At 59.2% G+C, this 21,276-nt stretch overlaps 1 protein-coding gene across 7 annotated transcripts; it reads left to right on the top strand.

Annotated features, from left to right (window-relative positions):
- The first annotated feature begins 1,474 nt into the window (after positions 1–1,474).
- PDGFB (platelet derived growth factor subunit B) lies at positions 1,475–20,942 on the top strand. Of its 7 annotated transcripts, XM_034644024.1 has the most exons (8): positions 1,552–1,605; positions 3,256–3,334; positions 9,512–9,608; positions 11,879–11,968; positions 13,175–13,380; positions 14,659–14,830; positions 18,874–19,027; positions 19,353–20,942. In XM_034644024.1, the coding sequence occupies exons 3-7, from the start codon at positions 9,542–9,544 to the stop codon at positions 18,999–19,001; spliced, it is 663 nt and encodes a 220-aa protein (XP_034499915.1). In that variant the 5' UTR covers positions 1,552–1,605; positions 3,256–3,334; positions 9,512–9,541; the 3' UTR covers positions 19,002–19,027; positions 19,353–20,942. The 7 variants fall into 7 exon arrangements, with proteins under 7 accessions (XP_011217152.2, XP_034499914.1, XP_034499913.1 ...); XM_011218850.3 differs by lacking the exon at positions 3,256–3,334 and having other exon boundaries at positions 1,475–1,605; positions 14,686–14,830; positions 18,877–19,027; XM_034644023.1 differs by lacking the exon at positions 3,256–3,334 and having other exon boundaries at positions 1,475–1,605; positions 14,686–14,830.
- The last annotated feature ends 334 nt before the right edge of the window (positions 20,943–21,276 follow it).

The raw sequence follows: 21,276 nt of genomic DNA, 5'->3' as shown, positions 1-21,276 counted from the left end.
CTTGTGGCTGGTTCGGGGCTGGGTGCCCTTTCTGGCCCTAGGTCCTCTCAAGAACTCTATCCCACTGGGAGGCTAGATGCAAGCGCACAGAAAGGAAGTGACTTGCCCAAGGTGACCCAGCTCCTCAGCAGCCGGGCAGGATCCGAAGAAGCTGCAGGGCGTGAGTCCTTCACCGCTATGCCCGTGTCAGGGTGCGAGTGCCGCCCTCAGGGCTGCGGGTTTGGACTCCTGGCGGTGGCCGTGGAGACAACTGCCCAACCACGTGGGCTAGAAATCAGGCCACGGTCACTGTGCTAAGGGGCGGGGCGCTCAGTCGCCCCTAGTTCTCCCTTCCCAAAGGCCAGATCCTGGGCAGAGGGGCTGCCAGGCTCTCAGAGACCCCTGAGCGCCCCGCCCCCGCCTCAGGCCCTCCCGGAGCTCCCCCCCTCTTCCCGGTGCTGACTCTCGGCCAGAAAAGGAAAGGCAGTCTCCACCCACCTCTAGCGCTCTCCCTTCTCCTTTATAAAGACCGGAACAGCTGAAAGGGTGGCAACTTCTCCTCCTGCCGCCGGGAGCCGGGAGCAGCCCTCCTGTCTCCCCGCGCGCCCGCAGCCTCCCCCGCTACCTCCCTGAGGACTCCCCTCTGGCCGCCAGCGCCCATCTTTCATTCCCGAGATAGAGATATTTTGCGCACACACACACATACACACACGCGCAAAAAGGGGGGGGGGAAGGCCCACCCTCCAGCCTCGTTGCAAAGAGAAGCCGGAGCAGCCGCAGCTCACAGCCCGCAGAGGACGCCCAGAGCTGCGAGCGCGCGGACAGACGGACCGACGGACTCGCGCCGCGTCCACCTGTCTGCCGCGCCCGGCACTGCGCGCAGCGGGCACGCCGCGAGCGCGGAGCAGCCGTGCCCGCCGCCCGGGCCCCGCGCCAAGGCGCACACGCTCCGGCCCCCCCCACCCGGCCCCGGCGGGAGTTTGCACCTCTCCCTGCCCGGGTACTCGGGCCGCCGCTGCAAAGCCAACTTTGGAAAAAGTTTTTTGGGGGAGACTTTGGCCCTGAGGTGCCCAGCTCTGCACTTTCCGACTTCGGGGGCCTTTCCAGAAAATGTTGCAAAAAATCTAACCCTGCGGGCAGAGGAAAACGCCTATAGTCAGCGAGTGAAGACGAGCCATCGACCGCCGTGTTCTTTTTCCTCTTGGAGGTTGGAGTCCCCTGGGCGCCCCCACACGGCTAGACGCCTCGGCTGGTTCGCGACGCAGACCCCTGGCCGTGGATGCTCACTCGGGCTCGGGATCCGCCCAGGTAGCGGCCTCGGACCCTGGTCCCGCGCCCAGGCCCTCCCCAGCCCCTCAACGACGGAGCCGGGGCCGGGGGCGGCGGCGCCCGGGGGCCATGCGGGTGAGCCGCGGCGGCGGCTGCAGCGGCCTGAGCGCCTGATCGCCGCAGCCCCGAGCCGAGCCCACCTCCCTCCCCAGCCCCCGCCCCCCACCCTGGCCGCGGGGGCGGCGCGCTCGGTCCACGCGTCCGGGGCCTCGCGGGGCCGGGCCCGGAGTCGGCATGAATCGCTGCTGGGCGCTCTTCCTGTCTCTCTGCTGCTACCTGCGTCTGGTCAGCGCCGAGGTGAGTTGCGACGGCTGCCAGGGCTGCCTCGCTTCATTCATTACCCCCACCCTCACCCCTTAGTCGCCTCCTCCCCTCCTTGCAGTGAACTTTGGACCCTTGCAGCCCACGGGCCTAGCGCCGGGCGCTAGGTGACCTCCGAGAGCTGGGACGCGAGGTCCGGGACGTGCCAGGCTCTAAGGGGAGGGGGCAGCGGTAGCTTTCTTTCCCAGGGGCGACCCCAGATCTCCGGCCCTTTCAGTGTCGGGGGAGGGTGTGTGTGGCCCTGTCCCCCACCCCTCGGGAACCCGAAGGGAGAGAGGGTGGGGGTGGTGCTGAGGGTGCAGAAGGCAGCGCGTTCTCCCAAGCCCACTTTGGTTCCAGCTTAGGTTCTGTCCAGGACCCGGCTTGCACGGGAGGTGCGAGCTCGCGACCCGGTGGCAGTCACGCCAGCCTTCCTCGGGGATCTGCCTCCCCTCCCTGGCTCCGGCTCCCGGTCGGGACCGGCGCCCTCGGGCCAGCGCAGGGCATGCCCGGCCCTAGAGCGCAGTCCAGCAGCAGCTTGTGTCTTGGGGGCGGGGGGCGCCGAGAGAGAGAGAATGAGAGAGAGAGAGAGACGGAGGTTTTGGGCACTCGGAAATTGGGGAGGAGTAGAGGCTTTTAAGGAATCCAGCCCTCGGGGCGGTGTGTGCCCCAGGCCCTGCCATACCTGCGCCCGCGCCCTGCGAGAGGAAGCGCCTCTCTTCCCCGCTTGCAGGGTGCGGAGCGCGCCAGTAAAAGCGTAGCTGCAAGGCAGGTGGGGTGTAAAAACGTCTGCGGGAGCTATCAGGTCGGATCAGTACCCCCCCACCCCTCCCAGCCTCACGTAGCAGTGAGTTGGCAAGTCCACCCGGAATCCAGGTGGGAAAGGGGGCGGGGCAGGGAGGAAGCGCGAGGTGGAGGGGAGGAGAGGGCAGCGGGGAGCGCGGCGCGCCTGGGTCCCGTCCCGCCTCCGCTCGGCGGCGGCCGGGAGCCCGCACCTCGCCGGCTCCCATGGAGGGCAGGCCCCTCCTGGCGTCCAACGAGGCGCAGGAAGGAGGCAGCGGCGGCGGCGAAGGGGTTAAGGTGAAGGGCTCCGAGGCCGCGGCCAGACCTTGGGCCGCCGCCAGCGCAGGTTGTTTTGACCACAGAGGAGCCGTCGCCGTCTCCTTTTGTTCTCGGGGCTCCTCGAGGGCCGCCGGCCGCCCGCCCTGGGGCCCCGCCCTTCCGCGGCCAACCCCCAGCGGTCCGCACCCGGGAGGGAGGCCGCAGGGCTCGGCCCGGCAGCCTGCAGGCCCCTCCCGACGCCCCCTCCTCTCCTCTCTGCAGCCCCCCGGGCCGCGGCCAGCTGTTGGGGAGGGGGGTGCCGACCGGCCCCAGCTGCCGCCTCGCCTTGCCGCGGGGCCTGGGGGCTGGGGCCGGTGCCAGGGCGTCCTGGGAACGGCGGCGCCGCACCGCACACACACGTACGCCTGGCCCCAGAACACGCGGCCTGAACACACGTGCGTGCACACCCACGCACGCACACAGGCACGCACGGTCCCTATACACCCAGCACCAGGTGCCCACCCCCGCGCAACAGGTGGGCCCACCGTGGGCCCAGCGCGGGCCCTGGAACCTCGTCATCTCTGTAGTGACAGCATTTCCTTGCAGGGCCCTAGGAGCAAGGGGAAACAGGGACCCTCCCATCGCGTCCTGGCTCCACAGCACCCACTGATTTTTGCCTGCTCAGGTCAGCTTGCCGCCCCTCAAGCATCACCCCTCGGTGATTGCATTTTTTCAACTACCCCAGGAGACGGAAAATAGTGTCGATGAGACTGGGGGGGGCACTGTGATGTCCAGATCATTCTCCCTTCCAATGAGCCCTTCTTTGATCCTCCAAGACTGCAGGACCCTCGCTGCTGAGGGGGCTCCCACCTGGCTGTTCTATCTTCTTTACTGATCCCAGCGTGCTCTGGAGAGGCTGGATGACAGCGGGATGAGGCTTTTCCCCTCCCTGGGGCCTGCCCTCCTCATTTCCAGCTTCCTCCAGCACCTCTTCCTCCTTCCGCGCCACTCCATGGATATGCGCGTTTGGGGGAGCGCTATGGCACAGAAGCCGGTGCCTGTCGCGCCCCCTGTAAGCCCAGCGTCCTGGAACACAAGGCCCTCGGGAAGTCACAGTTGTGTGGTGCTTTGCAGTTTCCCACTTTCGCACTGAGCCGGTGTCAGCCTCAGCCGGCCCTGGGGGAGGAGACATAAAGGGGAAACCCTTCAACAAGGGGGCCAGGCGGGGAAGGGAGACTCCAGGAGAGCTCACTGCTGGAGGTGGCCTTGGGGCTGGCCTGGTCGGTGGCCTTGGGGCTCTCCTGGTCCCTGGCCTGAGCCTCAGGTAGAGGCCCCAGCAGCTGGGAAGGAGGGGTGGGGGGGTGGGAGCTCTGATGCGTGGCCTGGCAGAGGGTCCGCTGAGGCCTGGGAGGTCCTATCTCCATCAGCTGAGCTGGCTTCCGCAGAGGGTAACTCCCACTGTCATGTGATGTCTCCCACCCCAGCACCCTTCTGCCCCCAGCGATGGAGGGAAGGGGCCTGGCAGCCCTTTACCCCCCAGCTTCTTTCTGGTTTGCTATTGGCCTTGGGTGGTGGGGACCGACTTGCTGGATTCTCCCAGCTCTAGAAGTGTCTGCAAATTTAGGACTGAACAGAACTTCGAGGCTCTGGGGCAAGACCTAGAACAGTGTGCTTATCTGTGTGGGGTGGGGGGAGGGGGAGGTTAATTCAGCGAGAGTGGTAAAGAGGTGTTTGCCATGGGCTTCCTGGGTCCCTCTCAGTCTCCCCCTCCCCGCATGCCTCTTCCAGGACAGCTCTTCCGTTCTGGTTTATTGTCCGTCTTCCCTCGCTAGTCTAAACTCCTCTCGAGCGTCTGTCTTGGTCACCACTGTCTCCCATTCTTGGAACAGTGCCTGGTCCAAGGTGGATAATCTCTAAATATTTGGGGAAAGGACAATGGATGTGGGGGGACTTGGGGGGTAGTGGCAAGGAAGGACCAGACAGCTGTCTAGCGCTTGCTAAGCGCTTTATAAACATGGCCTCACCCCCAGGGCGGTGCAGCCCCGGCTACTCTGCTCTCGGGCAGGCATTCTCCTTTGAGCCCTTCCCCCCATCTTGAGAGAAAAGCTTGTCTTTCTGTTCCATGTCTTGGGAGTTGGCCTGTCAAGACTGGACAGGACAGAGGAAGAAACAGAAGGAAAATCAGACTGCAAAGATTCCGTGTATCTTGAGCTGGGCCTCAGTTTCTCCCACCCCCCAAAATGTGAAGGTTGGATCAGCCCTGAGCTCCCTAAGAGCAGCAGAATTCCCTGACCTCTGGAAAATGCAGATTCCTGCTCCGCCCTGCCCCAGTGCTGGGAGTTGGGCTGGCTTGGGGTCGAGGGTAGGACTCCCGGGGCGGGGGGGGGGGGGGGGGGGAGTCAGTGACTGTGATGGGCCGCCCTGGTTGTAACTGTGGCACTGGCCCCTCTTCCAGCCCTAACAGCTTTTCTGCTCCAGGGGGAGGTGGACGACCCCGTGTGGGGCTGGGCCAACACCATTCAGGAGGGGCAGGAGGGTCCCAGGAGCAACAGGGAAGGGAAATGCTAGGTGGGAAAGTCTGGTTCTAAATGGCTTCTGTGGTCTGCCCAGAGAAGGCTTCTTCAAAGGGCTTGGCTTTGGCATCGAATCTAAATCAGGCCTGAGACTGTCAGGCAGGCGGGCGCTTGGAGGCCTTGCCGGCTCCTCTCTCCGCCAGCCACAGACAACGCCCCTGGTTGCTTGGGCTGAGCCTGTCGTCTCCCTCTGCAGAACGGAACAGCGGGCTGGGGAGGGCTGCGGAGTGCGTATCTACGTGTGCAGCTGGGGCCCTGGGGGAGGGTGGGGTCCAAGCCCCTTTGATCTGCCAGCCTGGTTGGGAGCAGGTAATTCACCTGGCCTCACGCTAGCTCGTGCCCTTCCTACCTTCTGCAGCTGGTGTTGGGGGTGGGGCGGGGTGGGGAGGAGGCTGTTTGCCTTGGCTCCCGGGGCTGGCTGTGCCCCAGCTGCCTTCTCACCACGCCCTTGCCCTGTCAGGAACCCCAGGCCTGAGCTCTAGGGCAGCTTCATCTGGATGCCATGCCGCTTTTCCCTGCCCACCGTAGGAGGGTTCTAGAACCTGTGCCCAGGAAGCCCGGGCTCTGGGCTGCTCACCCTCCCACGCCAAGAGGAGCCTCTGACCCCCAGCAGGTGCCCATGCCAGTCTCCCCCAGGGCACTGCATCCTGGAGCGGACCACAGGCTGCATTTCTCCGTCCCTCACCCACCCCCAGCCCGGAAGGGACCCGCCGGCCCACGTGGCCCCAGGCAGTGCCAGTGGTGGCTAGGGTGCTGTTTCCTGGGGCCCGGCACAGGGGCCAGCGGAAAGCCACACACTCGCCCAGGGCAGGCAGCTCTCCACCCACCAATTGTCTGCCTCAAATATGCCCCGCGTTGCTGGCCCTGGGCGTGTGTGCTGCTCGCTGGTGCCCTCCAAGGAACCACCTGAAGGACTCGGTGGGCGGCAGGGACAGCTCAGTAAGTACCATTCTCTGCTGGCTGCTCTGCTCTGCTGGGTGCAGTTCTGCCTCCCAGTAACACCAGTCAGGTGTTCTTCGCCCCATTGAAAGATAAAGAAGCTAAGGTTGTTCAAAGGCTTAATCTGAGAGGCCAGGTCTCCTTAGCAGCTGAAGCCCCTGCTTTTCTGTGTCCTCGAGTTTCTCAGCCTCTGCCCTGTTGACATCTTGGGCCAGGTAATTCTGTATTGCGGAAGGCTGTCCTGTACGGGGTGGGCACCGGCCACCGCCTGCTAGATGCCAGGAGCACTGCTCTAGCTGTGACCCCCTCAGCCATGGCCAGTGTCCCCTGAGGACCGTCTAGCCCCTGCTCTGTGACACCTGATGCCAGAAAGCTCCATGGTGGGCTGGAAGAGGGAGGCGCACGGCCCTGCTCTTGTGGCGTAGACCTGTAGCCCTTCACTTATTTCTCTAAGCCTTGAGCTTCCTCATCTGGAAGATGGGGATTCAAACACAGAGCCAGCTGCTTTGGATTGGTAGTTAGTACATCACTAGCTCGGTACCTGGCTCAGAGCCGGCCCTCAATAAAAGTAGGCTGGGGTATTATTATCAAATCCAGGGGGCTCTTGGTGAGTTCTGGGCATCCAGTGGCCAAGTGACTAGAAACATGTGCAGGAATGGCCTCTCTGCTTAGAATGGATGCTTTAGGAGGGAATTTGCTAAGAGGGTGGAGGGGGGAAACAACCCAGGTGGTCCTCCTGGTGGAGGAGGTAGGAGGCTCATACAGGAGAGAACCCCACGGAGAAGGGGAGAGACCTTCGTGCATTTTATGAGTATTTCTTGAGCACCTACTGTGTACTTCCTCCCACCACTCCATTCTGTCCTGGGCTCTTGACCACTCAGCCTGGGAGGGTGTGGGTCCATTTTCATAAAACATCGTCTCCGTGCATCGCAGGCTGGGTTTGGGGCATCCGCTAGTCCTGTTTGGGGTCTGCCTACTCCACCCCGGCTGACAGATGCAGCCAGCTCTCCAACGGGCAAGGAGGTCTTGGCATGAGTGCTACATGCCCTTTGGTACTGGGGCTTTGGGCCCTCTCCTGGGGGGTTAATTGGATCATTACTGCACAGACAGCCTGGGAGCCCTAGCTGGGCACCCTCCCCCTTGGCTTTCCTCTGCTGCCTCTCGTGCCACCACAGGCAGAATTAGAACGGAATCAAATGTCTGCGACCCCCTGATGCACACAGATGAGGGCCAGGACCAGAGAGGGGCAGTGACGCACCTGAGGTCATGGGGTGGTTGGTAGCAGAACAAGGGTAGAATTTAGCTCCCTAGGGGCGCCTGGGTGGCACAGTGGTTAAGCGTCTGCCTTCGGTTCAGGGCGTGATCCCGGCGTTATGGGATCGAGCCCCACATCAGGCCTCCTCTGTGAGCCCTGCTTCTTCCTCTCCCACTCCCCCTGCTTGTGTTCCCTCTCTCACTGGCTGTTTCTATCTCTGTCGAATAAATAAATAATAAAATCTTAAAAGAAAAAAAAAAAAGAATTTAGCTCCCTAGACTACCAGTTCTGGGCTTGGCAAAACCCTCAGGGGAAGTAGCCTGCCTTGGTCTTAACTGGGCACCAGCTGCCTGCCTTCCGGTCTGTGGGTAGGGCTCTGTGTCCACATTTGGAGACACCAAAGGCAGGGGCTCTCTCTTGGAGTAGGAGGAGTGGAGTGTGGCAGAGGTAGGGGAGGAAAGTGAGGGGCGGCTGAGCTGATGCCCCTCTCCCGTCTCACACATGCAGCCCCAGGCTCCCCAGCTTCGTAGCCATGGACCCTGAAGGAAAGACCCCAGCTGCCAGCCAGGCTTACTGCTTGGGCCCCAAGCTTCCCTGTCTTGAACCTCCCGGCAGCCCTAGAGACCAAGCAGGATTATAAGCTCCACGTTCAAATGAAAAAACTAAGCTCAGGGTTTCAAGGAATTTATTTTAAAAGCGGGCATACCCACACTCTACCCTGGCTCCAAGGCCAACCTGGGTGGCCAGAGCTGGATGGATGTGATGGAACCCCAGGGGGAGGTGTTCCCAGAAGCCACGATGACCGATGAAGAAACGGAGCTTTGGGGGAGTCAGACACTGATCCATCCCCAAGCTCCTAACAGAGTTTTGGGGAGAGCCCCCTGGGCCCGGCCACGGCCACGGGGCAGATGACCTCCTCCCCCCGTCGGGCAGGGACTCAGCCTGTGCAAAGCCAATGAGAACTCCGGTCCTTGGAGTGTTCCGTGAACTGACTAGAGGGGGAGCTCCTGCTTCCTAATCCAGAGAAACTGAGGCACAGAGTTGTTTAAGTGAGTCAGGTCTGCCGGCACCCACTCCAGGGCTCCTTTCACACAACCGCATCATCCTGCATCTGTGTGCGCACGTGTGTGTGCGCGCGCGTGTGTTTGCACGGCTGTGAGTTCGGACATGGGGCAGGGTCTCCCGCATTTCCTTTGCCCCGAGGCACTTGATGTCCAGATTGGGCATGCCTCCTCAAGACCTCTGGCATCAGCCCCTCAGGTCTCCCTGGACCACGAGGGACGTGGCCATGACCTTCCTATCGGGCTGCTCTCCTGTCATTGTGAGGCCTGCGGTTTCCCTGGAGGAAGCCCGGCTCCGAGTGGGGCCTGTTAAAGCACTTATTAAGTTTCAAGTGCTTTTGGTAACAGGCCAGAGGGGCTCTAAAAATAGGGTTTGGTTGGGCATGGGGCAAGGGTAAGCTTTCAGGTTTCGTGTCTGTATCTAAGGATTCCCTCTCTCCTCTTTTGAGCAAGAGACTAAACAGATCTGTTAGTGCCTGGGGTCCCCTGAGCCCACCCAGCTCTGCAAGCATTTAGGAACCAGCTCATGTACCCAGAAGGCTGGGGGCACGGGCTCTGCCATCAGAGCGTCTGGGCTTTGCGTGCAGGTGCCACTGATCATTCTGTCTTCTCATCCGTGAAATGGGGGCAATTAGATCTCCTCTGACAAACGCTGGCTGTCATTGGCTGTCAGGTGGGGACGAGAAGCAGAAAGACGGTTGGAGTCTCCTGGACCCCATGATGCGATGTGGGAGACGGGCGTACATCCGATCTATCGCAGAGCAAGCTGGAGCTCTCGTGTGGGGTGGGGACGGGCATCTGATCTGAGTCTTAGAGGCTTGAGCAAGTTCTGGTCCCCAGAACTTTGTGCTTCTGATTGTCAGGCCTGGAATTTGCCCCCACCGTGCCCCCAGCCTGGCTGTCCATTTGCCCATAGCCGAGAGGCCCTGTGGGGGTTTTCCATGGGAGGGTGCATGCATGTGCGGCGGGGAAGAGGGCCATGGCTGGAAAGCCCTCCACTCAGCTCACTTGACCCCATGGTGTCTGCCTGGCAGGGGGACCCCATTCCCGAGGAGCTCTACGAGATGCTGAGTGACCACTCGATCCGCTCCTTTGATGACCTCCAGCGTCTGCTGCATGGAGCCTCCGTAGGTAAATTGAACCTCATTCAGTGCTCTGGGCCACCACTGAGTCCTCGGGGGCCGGGAGGGGCAGGGCAAGGGGCATCCTCCCTTCCTTGACTTCCAGAGAACGAGAGGCCTGTGGCAGCCTCAGGAGGGCTCGGCCACAACTGTCCGGGGCAGGGCTGGGTGGGTGGATGGGTTGGTACCTGGGATGTGGGGCGTGGCAGAAGCAGCCACATGTGGCTCTGGCTTGGTGCACGGGGTGGGGTGCCAGGAGGAGGGGGGCAGGGAGAAGGTGCCCGGGGCATATGCCGAATGTGTATCCAGGTGTGGACTCAGCCAGGGAGGGTGGTGCCGAAGGAACCATCTCCCTGTCCCTCTGGCCGAGGGCCCAGTCTGTGAGGTCTCCCGGGGACACCTGGCCCAGACCAGCAGGCAGCCCTGCCCCAGCCAGAGAGTGCACTCAGCGAATGGGCACGTGCTTGGTGGCACACACGTGGCAGGGCTGGTGGGCTGGGTCGGGAGTGTATTTATAAACGCTGTCTTCAGAGCAAATTCCATTCTATTCTAACCTCTGGCCTGTTCCCTGGAGCCCTGGTCAGCAACCCCCCCTGCACCCCAGCTCCCCTTCCCTCTAGGGTTTTGTCTCTTTGTCACTTTGTAATCCTTGCCCAGACTCCTATCTACGGGGGACAGCATTTCCTGTCTTTGTTTCCTCTCCCCGTTGGGCCCCTGGCTCCCTCTCAAAAGCATTCCCGGGCCCTTTCAAACCCGCCTGTGCCGGGGGCTGGCGAGGCAGGCGGGAGGGGGCCCCAGCTGGGCCCACCTATTGTTCACTAGGCCCCCCACCCGATGTCTCCCACATCCCCCACCCCGTGCCCGACTGGCCAGCCCTGGCCAACACAATGGGGCAACTTCCAAATTTAGCCTTTCTGCAGTTTCTTTCCAAGGCCCATGGCCCCCACCCTCGGACAGCCCCTACACACCCCGGCTGGGGGTCGGGATTGGAGACAGAGGTTTTCAATAGCCGGCCTGTTTCGAGGCAACCATGTGGCTATTTTTTCCTAATCAACTTAACCTTTCCACAAAGCACATCTTTTCCCCCATCTCCTCTCCACCAGGGACATTCCAGAGATGGCAGGGAGAAGGGAAGGGAGCGAGAGGGACCGACAGACGCGCTGACGCGGGAGCAGTAGGCTGGACAGAAACGCACCAGTTGTAGGACCATCTCCTCCAAACAGGACCCCCTGGGAGCCCACAGAAGAACAGGAGCTTTGTTGTTGGCAGGGTCAGCGGGAAGGGGAGACAGCCAGAGCAGCGAGGGGCTGCGTGGAGGGGGCGGGAGCTTGTCTCCAACACCCCTCCGTCTGTTTGCTCGCTCTTCAGCCATCAGAGAGCTGGAAGGGTCTGCCCAGGATTCGGTATCAAGCTCAAAGTCCTCCTGTCCGGCCCTCACCTCCCACAGAGGTGTTGCCTGCCTCTAGAGAGAGGGACAGCGCCAAGGAGCACTAAGCCAAGATGAGGGCCTCCCAGGCTGGAGAAGGGAACTGTAGTTTATGACCCGAGAGAGCAAAGGAGAGTTTAGGGCAGACACCAGGTCGAAGGTTAGAGGGGAGAGGCAAACACAATGAGACTCTGGGAGCTGAAGCAAGACCCAGGCCTGGAAGGGCCCCGGGTACGGGCGCCCCCATCCCAGCAGGCCGGCTCCCCACCCCTCCCTGCCTTCAGCCCCCACCCCCACTCCTCTCCCTCCTCCCTCTCCAGCTCAGCTGGGCCATTGTCCGGGGCTCCAGAGGGGCTGTGTCCAGGGCATGCTGGTCCCCCCGGGGATTCTGGGAATTTCTCCATTCAGCACTTCCTATGGGAACGCTGGGCGGAGGGGCACTGGAAACTCGCCTTCGGAGCTCTGGGTCCTTGCCCTGCCCTGGAGGCCGAGGAGGGTTCGCTTACAGTAGCAAAGGGAAGGGTTATTTTTAATTCCTTTGACATGGGTTCTGTCCAAAAATGTGGCTGAAGGACCCAGAGTGGGGCTGAAGGCCCCCCCAGGGATGCAGTCCGGGCCCCACCACCCCCTGACCCCCATGGCCACCCTGGGGTTGCCTGGAGGGCCCCTTGTCAGAGCAAGGACCCTCAGGTTTACAGGGACCTGGAAAGGGAGTCTGTTTTTTGGAGTGGGATGCCAATGAGGGGTGAGAGGCCACCTTCCTGCCTGCTCCAGATCCCCCATTGGAGCCCCCAGCCCACGATCAGACCAGCCAGAGGCTATCAGGGTGCATCTGACTGTGCCTTCTCTTGCAGAGGAAGACGGGGCCGAGCTGGACCTGAATTTGACCCTATCCCATTCTGGAGGCGAGCTGGAGAGCTTAACCCGAGGGAGAAGGAGCCCAGGTGAGGCGGCAGATGAGAATGGCGAGCCCTCCATGGTGGGAGCCAGACAAGGAGAACTGGGGTGTGCAGCCAGCCCACAGCTCTGGGCCGCCCCATTCGTCCCGCTCTGAGGACTGAGTTGAGCTCTAGGAGAGTAGAACGGTGCTTCGATTCACTATATTGGGTTGAGTCATCACGCCCCAGCCCCCAACACACAGTTTCCTAAATATAGTGCTTTTAAACTCATTTTTCATTACTCTAACCCTAGAGATAGCTCTTACTGACCCCATGTTATACAGTTGGAAACAGGGGCCCAGAGACTGTAAAGCCGTGACTGAAGTCACACAGCTAGCAATGGATAGGACTGGGATCCCAGCAGCTCTTCTCACTTGGACCCAGTGCTGTGCTGTGGGCTGTGTGTCTCTTCTGTGGCTTAGGGCTGCAGCCTGGGACAGCAGGCAAAGCTTGGCACCTGCCTAGGTCCCACGGAAGCCTTCCCAGGGGAGGCCAGTATCTGCTCTAAGCCCTTCCTCCTCTCTGCCCACCTGTAGACCCCAAAACACTGGAGACAGTGGCTAGGGGGACCTTCAGATAGGAGTTGGTGGCCTGAGCTCCACTCCTCACTTTGAATTTGGGCAGCTAGTCGAGCCTCAGTGTCTCTCCATGAGAACGACGGCGGAGCCCCAGCATGGACGGAAGACTTGCTGTGGGCCACTCACATTACTCAGATCGGCAAGGGCAGTGTATAGGCTCTGTGATCCCTGTCCCATAGATGATGAAGCGGGCTTTGAAAGAAGCAAGGATGTAAGGATAGAAAATAGTGAATAACGGCAACATGAGAGTAGTCATAGAATAATAAGTGAGTAGGAGCCAGGGGTCAGGCGTGAGATCACAGAAGGAACTTGAGGGCGGGCGGAAGGAAACTGACATTTATGACAGACCAGCGCTCTCAGTGACCTCGCTCGATCCTTGCAGCGGTTCTTGGGTGCATATCTCATGGGGAAACTGAGGCTGAGGGCGCCTCAGCAACCTGTCCAAGGGCCACAGCTGAGAACAGCCAGGACGCGCAAACGGGTCCCACGGGGCGGGGGTGGTGGTGGAAGGAAGTGGGACTCGGCTGGCCACTGGGGAGGGCGCGCAGGGCCAGAGCTGCCCCGCTGGGCTGGGCCGCCGGGCGGGGGCTCTGGGCCGGCCCACCCTCCTGACAGGGGTCCCCTCTCCCTTCAGGTTCCCCGACGGTCGCCGAGCCGGCCGTGATCGCCGAGTGCAAGACGCGCACTGAGGTGTTCGAGATCTCGCGGCGCCTCATAGACCACACCAACGCTAACTTCCTGGTGTGGCCACCGTGCGTGGAGGTGCAGCGCTGCTCGGGCTGCTGCAACAACCGCAACGTGCAGTGCCGCCCCACCCAGGTGCAGCTGCGGCCCGTCCAGGTGCGCGGGCGCGCCGCCCTCTCCCCCCAGCTGGGGGTGGGGTCTCCCCCCGGGCGGGGGGCGGTGGGGGCTCCGGACCCGGGAGAGGCATTCCTGGCAGGCTCCTGGGCTCTGTCCAGTTAGGGCTGCCGGCACTAGGCTCTCTGGGCAGGTACGCTGAGTCCTCAAGGCCACCCCGGCCGCTGTACCCAAAAGCCTCAGGCAGACCCCCAGGCAGGGCTTGGTGTGGGATGTTAAGGGAAGGCTGCTGCCTCCTCTTTACAGGGATTAAAATCCCCAAATGTCCCTTGAAGATACCTGTCTAAAGGCACTTACTGGACGCTCAGAAAGTTCTGGGCTGCTCAGTTTTCCTCCAAACCTGTTCAGGTTCCTTGCTGTGTCTTTAAGAAAGACAGGTACAGAGTTCCTCCAGGCAACAGATACAGCAAATGCTGGGGGCAGCCCCTAGCAAAGGGTCAGAATGCTGAATCTTGCCTCCTTTCTGGAGAGATCGGCTATGCATGCTGGCTCCAGGCAAATTCTAGAATAGAGGCTACTCTGGGAAGCTCTGGGTCTCATGCTGGGCGGGGCAGGGCCAGAGAAGCCTCAGCTGTCTTCTGATTCACGTGGAAAGGTTTTTGTGCCCTTGGGTCAGCCTCGCCTACACACCAACTCAGGTGGGGCGGAGCTGCCGGGCAGGGGGCACACCTAGGGCTCAGTGCTGGCTCTTGCCAAATGCTCCATCTGCTTTGCCACACTCCCCTCCCTGAGGTCAGCTGTGGCCTTTCCCCGTGCCCGCCATCCATCCCAGGCCTGGGCCCCATGCCCGAGATGACAAGTGTCACTCTCTACCACACCACCCACTGTCATGGTATCTCCTGTCCCCAGTGCTTCCAGCCCTATGGATGGACACCTGACAGCTGACCTACCCCTTCCCGCCTCCCTCCTGGATAAAGCCTCCCCCCACTTCCTTCCAGACATCCATCTCCCGCCTCTGCCCTAGTCCCTGACCTTGGCTGGCGCTCCGGGAATGAGGACACCACAGGCCCTACGCTCAACCCGGAAATGCCTTTCTCCCTCTCTGGGAGCTCCAAGGGGGCTGGGGCCAAGCTGGAGGCCAGGTCGGGAGCGCTTGTTTTGATGGAAAAGCTACGAGAAGGGCAGAGGGCAAGGTCCTGCTATTGTTTGGGCCAGTGCCTCTCCACTCCCGGCTTTCGAGGAAAGATCCCTGCGGGGGACACTGGGGTAGGAAGAGTAGGCAGGCGGGCTCCCTCAGCCCCTGCCTGTGTGGTCTTACAGAGGCACTTGGATGGTTCTGTCCTCCAGGTGAGAAAAATCGAGATTGTACGGAAGAAGCCAACCTTTAAGAAGGCCACGGTGACCCTGGAGGACCACCTGGCGTGCAAGTGTGAGACAGTGGTGGCTGCTCGACCTGTGACCCGAAGCCTGGGGAGTACCCAAGAGCAGCGAGGTAACCGCTGGTGCAGGGTCTGTCTCTGAATGACTCGGCTGGGCATCTCCCTTCTCTCTGGCAGCTGCCAGTGGGGGGAAATTGGATCAGGCACGCCCCTCGTTAAATTCATCTGAAGCTTTCCATCTCACTGAGAACAATCCAGATTCCTCCCCTGCCTGCCAGGCTTTACACGAAGATGTTAACCCCTGATTGGCCTTCCAGGCTTGCGGCCCACCATCCCGCCTCACCTATGCCACCCCCACCAGCCTGACCTCCTTGAGTGGCCAAATATGTTTCTGCCACAGGGCCTTTGCACATGCCACTTTCCATCTGAAATTCACTTCTCTCAACTCTTCACAAGCCTACTCATCTTCATTTGGGTCTCAACTCAGAAGTCACCTCCTCCTAGAGGTCTGCCCTGACTACCTTGTCCAGAGCAGCTCCCATCCCCGTCTTGCTACCATAGCCCCCTACCTTGTTGAATGAGTACATGAAATAGTGGGACAAGAGAAGACTCCATGGACATCATCTTCAGATATTTGACAACCTGTCCTGGGGATGAAAAATCAAACTAATTCCCTGTGGCCTTCAGGAGGGATTAGGACCAGTGGGGAAAAGCCATCGGAGAGAGATTTTAACTCCATATACCCAAAGCTGTTGATCAGTCAGGGGGCCAAGATTTAATTATATTCCTTGTACGGTAGTGAGTTTCCTGTCATTGACGATGTGTAGGCAGAGACTGGGCAACCATGCAACAGTGAAGTGACAGAGTTCAAGCATCAGAAGGATAATTGGAACTGGACTTCTGTTCCACTCTTTAGAGTTTGTGAATTCACAATTTCAGGGGCATAGTTTGATTTGAGTTGAAAGGGACCAACAAAATGATCTGATCCAATTGCCTGGTCCACATTTTACAGAAGAGGTGCCTGAGGCTCGGCGAGGCTGGGATCTTGCCCAAGGTCACACAGCCAGTCCCAGGCAGGGGTACAGTTAGAGTCTAGGTATCCTGAAGTTTTATTCTGGGCCCTTCCTCACCCTGACAGCAGTCACTGGCTCTTACCTGCCTTGTCAAAGACTTTAACATTGTTAGAGCTAGAATGGTCTGGAGAGATGACCTTACAAGTCACTTGTTCAGTGTTCTTGATGGGGCTGCCGGAACTCCGAGAGGTTAAGGGACTTTTAATGAAGGTTGCATAGTGACAAAGTCTAGCCCAGAACCCAGGTCTTGTACTATCTAGTTGTGCGCTCTTTAGGCTGTCCTGCTGCCTTTTCTCCCTCGAATGTTTGCAGTAAGGATCAAGAATTATTATTATTATTATTATTATAAATTTTATTTCTTTTTTTTTAAAGATTTTATTTATTTATTTGACAGAGAGAGAGACAGCCAGCGAGAGAGGGAACACAAGCAGGGGGAGTGGGAGAGGAAGAAGCAGGCTCATAGCGGAGGAGCCTGATGTGGGGCTCGATCCCATAACGTCGGGATCACGCCCTGAGCCGAAGGCAGACGCTTAACCGCTGTGCCACCCAGGCGCCCCATAAATTTTATTTCTAAGTAATCTCTACACCCAACATGGGGTTTGAACTCACAACCCTGAGATCAAGAGTCTCATGTTCTACCACCTGGGTTGCCAGCCAGGCGCCCCCAGGATCAAGACTTATTAAATTAATATGATTAGATGAGCATAAAAAAAAAATCACCTCTTGACTTTCAGTAACTTTCTATTGGTAGAGGACAGAACATCTTAGAAGCCTTCTGAAGGCAGGCCTGTCTCTTAGCCTCTGTCCCGTTCCGAGAGCTGAGCTGAGGCACGGATTCCCTGGGAAGGTTGATAATTTGACAGCTTCAAACTGACCTGTTGTAAATTATTAATCCAGTTAACACAGAACAACATGGAATATCGAATAACACAGAATAATAATAGGAATTAACATGGATTGACTTAGTCCGGAAAAAAAATCTCCTTCTTTATGTTTAGGTTGGGGTTCTTTCATGTGCCTTTGCTTCATGTGATTTTCCAAACCAGGTTTTGGAAGGCGTGTTCAACTGATTCGTATGTATATTACATAAAGTCATGCCGTGTAAGTTGCCGCGATGCGGCCCTGGCCTGGCTAAGGCTTGGTGGTGTGGCCCGTGTGATGCCAGTGTCAGACCTCAGGGCTCAAGACTCTGCTCTGTCACACATGAGCTGCAGGACGACCTTGAGCCCGCTCAGGCTTTGCCCAGCCCAGGGTCCTGCTGATGACCCCATCTCTGGAGCCCAACTTCCGGGCCCTTCCATGGCCCTTCTAGGTGTCCTCCCTAGATCCCCAACGGGGATCTGAGACCCCCTCCCCCACATCCTTCCACTGCCCGATTGCAGAGATGGGCTAACTGCCTTATGGGAGCTTATGTCTGTGAGGTGGGAAGTCGGCGCTGGCCCGGAAGAGCTGGGGGTGCCGGGGAAGGCTCCTAGGAAGAGATGGGCCTTGAGCTTGGCCGAGAAAGCTTTCACTGCCACGGTGTTGACCTGGGGGCTTGGGAGGAAGAGACCTAAGTGCTAACCTTGCCTGAGGCTCACGAGCACTGTGATTTACAGGCCAGTGGTGAAAGTATGGACTCCAGAGGCCGTCTCCCAGGTTCAAATCCCAGTGTCTCTGCCTCAGTTATCTGTTAAATGGCGATACATGTATCTGCTGTGAGGATAAATGAGCTTAGGACATTGCCAGGTGCCCGGGAAGTGCTAGCCAAGGGTTTCTGGCTATTTCCGTGTGTTATCACCTAACCCGAGGGCCGGGGCTGCTGCCAGGTCAGTTTTAAAGATACAGAAATTGACGCGCAGAGCGTTTATATGACTTGCCCCAAAGCACGCCACTAATACCTGGGAGAGCCCAGATTTGAACCCATAGCCCAAGCTCTGGCCCACCCCACTGAGCCGCTTCTTGGAGTGGCGAGGGCCAGGCGACGACAGGTGCAGGGATGGGGAGGCTCAGCTCCATGGCGGGCGCGGGTGGTTCTGGCGCGATGCTCAGTGGTTCCCCCATCACAGGACTGGAAGGGGCTGAGAGGCTGGTGGGAGGAAACCTCAATAGGAGGTCAGGGGAAGGAATAAGAAAAAAGTGAGGAAGAGCAGCTCCCGTTTGCTGATCACTTCTTAGTCTGATCTTAGCGGCTTAAGACAACAACCATTTTACTGTCTCTCCCTGATCCATGGGCTGACTGGGCTCTGCCTGGTGTCTCCTGCCGTTGTAATGCGGGGCAGCTGGGCCGGTGTCCCTCTCTCTGTAGTCCAGGGCGTCTCCTCCCCACGAGCCTTCCCCAGCCGAGTAGCCAGACTCCTTAGGCAGTGGTAGAGGGCTCCCCCAAAGCAAAATGGGGGAGCTGCCTAGCCTTTTTTTAAAAATAAGATTTATTTATTTAGTTTAGAGAGAGAGAGAGAGAGAGAGAGCAAACGTCGGCAGGGGGAGGGGCAGAGGGAGAAGGAGAGAGCATCTCCAGCAGTCTCCCCTCTGAGCCGAGAGCCTGACTCGGCGCTCGATCCCAGGACCCCAAGACCATGACCTGAGCCGAAATCAAGAGTCAGATGCTCAACCGACTGACCCCCCCAGGAGCTCTGGGAGCTGCCAGGCCCTCTTAAGGGTTGTGCCTGGAACTGGCACAGCACCACCCTGCCATCTTCTACTGGTTAACAGATCCGAGTCCATGCGAGGCTCAAGGGGCCTGGAAATCAGGAGGGTCCGTGGGGTAAGGACAAGAACTTGAAGCCAATTCCCTTCTGTGTTCTGTGTTTGCCAGTATACTGCCATTGACTCATTTTACCAGTCCTGTGAGGTGAGCAGTCTTCTTACCCCCGTATCACAGGTGGGGAAACTGAGCCCCAGAGTGGTTCAATAGTTGTCCCCAAGGCATATGCAGCTGATAAGCTGTGGGGCTGGGATTTGAACCCAAGGAGGGCTGGCCTCAAACCCCTACCCCTTGTTTCAGCCCGGAAGATCTGGAGAGGTCTGTGGCAGGTGTTGGTTGAGAGCGATAGACCCTCTCCAGAGGCTATCCACCTGCTGACAGGACGTTTCTTTCTCTCAAGCAGCCAAGACACCCCAAACTCGGGTGACCATTCGGACGGTGCGAGTCCGCCGGCCCCCCAAGGGGAAGCACCGGAAGTTCAAGCACACGCATGACAAGAAGGCGCTGAAGGAGACCCTCGGAGCCTAGGGGCATCTGCGAGAGAGTGTGGGCAGGTGAGGCCTGGTGGGGAACCTGAGGCCCAGACCCCTGGCCTGTGGCTTGGGCTGTGGAAGGGGAGAGGTATTTCCCCATACAAAATCCTGGCTCTCAGCCTGGATCCCCTCTGCCCAGTTTCAACTGAATTTTCCCATAGGGTAGGTGGGGGAGGGGGCTTTGGGGACCCCAGCCCAGCTGTGTCTTAGCATGCCCTACGAGAATGGGAAGTCTAACCCTCAACTCCCCCAGTCCTGAGCGATGTGGGAAATCAGCTCCCCATCCCCCAGCAAGGGAGGCACGTGAGCTGTCTCTGACCCCCGTGTCCCTCTGCTTGGCCCACAGGGTTATTTAATATGGTATTTGCTGTATCGCCCCCATGGGGTCCTTGGAGTGATAATATTGTTCCCCTCGTCCGTCTGTCTCGATGCCTGATTCGGACGGCCAATGGTGCTTCCCCCCTTCCGCCTGTCCGTCCACCCACCAGCGGGTCCCCTCATTGGCCTCCAGCGCCTTGCCCGGAAGCTCGAGAAGGAAACGGAGGACCTGAACTCCATTGCTGTCTTCCTCCGCCGACCCCGAGAATCTGGGATAGAAGCACAAGAAAGACCGGTGGGCCCGCTGTTCCCCGGCTCCCGCCCGGGTCACACCTGAGTGCTGTGGACTGGCAAAGCCCTGCACGAGGCCCCGAGGCCCTCTAGGCATGGGTGGCCTGCCTGGGCCCAGGACCCTTGGCCAGCTTTGAAGGGAACGCCCCCAGGCAGACCAGGGTACCTCGAACTCCTGTGCCTGAGACCACGCGGGGGAGCCCAGACTGGAGAAAAGCCCTCCCACGGCGCCCAGGCCCAGTCACTTCTCCCTGGTCACCTCTGCTTACAGTGGCTTCCTTTCGTTTTATACATATGAGATCTTTGACGGTGCGGACTCCTCTGGGTGGGCGTGGCCCAAGCACCAGGCAGCCAAGTGCCCCCTCAGATGGGTTAGAGATGAAGTTTGCTCTGGAGCCGACATGGATGGTGACCTGGGCATTCACTGCCTCCTTCCACTCTCCCCCACCTTCACTTCCTCTGTTTTATCTCGCTACCTCCACCCTGTATCTTCCTCTTGTCCTGGCCCTCAGTCTGCTCCACCAAGGGGCTCGTGGACCCCATACTTCTGCTCCATTAGGCAGAAGACCAGGGGTCAGGGCAGCAGGGGGCCTGCCGGTCATATCCCAGCCCAGCCAAGACTGCCATGTAGGTTTGCGCAGGGTGTGCACTGCACAAGGGCACTGGCTGCAGGGATCATTTTTCACACCGTAAAACGTGGCCAATATGTGTATTTATTAGGACAGTTTTCTGGCAGATGGAGAGAAAAATGTCTAGAGAAAGGGATCCTTTTCCTAACTGACACAAAGGCTCCATGTGGACTGGCTGTGCCCCAACCTGGCCGATGGCTCAGAGTGGTTGGACAGGAGAGCCCATGTTGGGTGGGGAGGCAACACTGTTGTCCATCTGGCCTCCGTTTTCCTGAGTCCTCAGCTCAAGAGTTCCCCTTCCAGGCAGGTGTGAAAAACCCAAGAGAAAGTCTCCAAGGGAAGGGGTAGCCCTTGCTCTCCCCCTGCACACTCCCCCCATATTAGATTATTTTGAGTTCCACTTCTGGTGGCCCCTCCCAGGAAACCAGCTCATGGGCTGGGAGTGGGGGAGAAAAGGGAAAAGACCCCCAGGGCTCCCCGGGGTGGGGTCTGAGCTCCCACCTCCCTCCCCACCTTCGACTGCCCTTTCCTCCCCACCCTCTCCCCTCCAAAATCTGCTTCCTTCAGTTTGTAAAGTTGGTGATTATATTTTTGGGGGCTTTCCTTTTATTTTTTAATTGTAAATTTATTTATATTCCGTATTTAAAGTTGTAAAAAAAAAAAATAACCACAAAACAAAACCAAGTGCATCCACCGGAGTTCTATCTGTTGGCATCGTGCGTGATGATTACCCTTCCCGAATTGGCAGGATTTACTGACAGCTTGTTACGTGTTCCTCTGGCTTTGGGAAGTGCAGACACACGCTTGTGCACACGCTCACATGTGGGTGTGTACACTCGTGGGCCTGCTGTTCTGTGAGGCCCCTCTCTGGGGGTGGGTAAGACCCATGCAGCCTGTCCTATAGGTCCTGGTCCTGCAGCGGCTCCTGACCCCCTGACCACAGGTGTGCCTGTCACTGGCAGTGACAAGAGATGGTTTTCTCCAGCATGAGGATCTCCATCAGGGCACCAGGACCTCGGCATCCCAGGGTGG

This window comes from Ailuropoda melanoleuca, chromosome 15 (assembly GCF_002007445.2).
Source record: "Ailuropoda melanoleuca isolate Jingjing chromosome 15, ASM200744v2, whole genome shotgun sequence".
NCBI lineage: Eukaryota > Metazoa > Chordata > Mammalia > Carnivora > Ursidae > Ailuropoda > Ailuropoda melanoleuca.
This window is presented reverse-complemented; position numbering and strand designations above follow the sequence as displayed.

Bases quoted from the DNA above. Each gene is read 5' to 3' on its own strand.
- PDGFB (XM_034644021.1), top strand. From the start codon at position 1,543: ATGAATCGCTGCTGGGCGCTCTTCCTGTCTCTCTGCTGCTACCTGCGT. The intron at 9,609-11,878 runs GTAAATTGAACC...CTTCTCTTGCAG, and splicing joins GCTGCATGGAGCCTCCGTAG to AGGAAGACGGGGCCGAGCTG. The intron at 13,381-14,658 runs GTGCGCGGGCGC...GTGGTCTTACAG, and splicing joins TGCAGCTGCGGCCCGTCCAG to AGGCACTTGGATGGTTCTGT.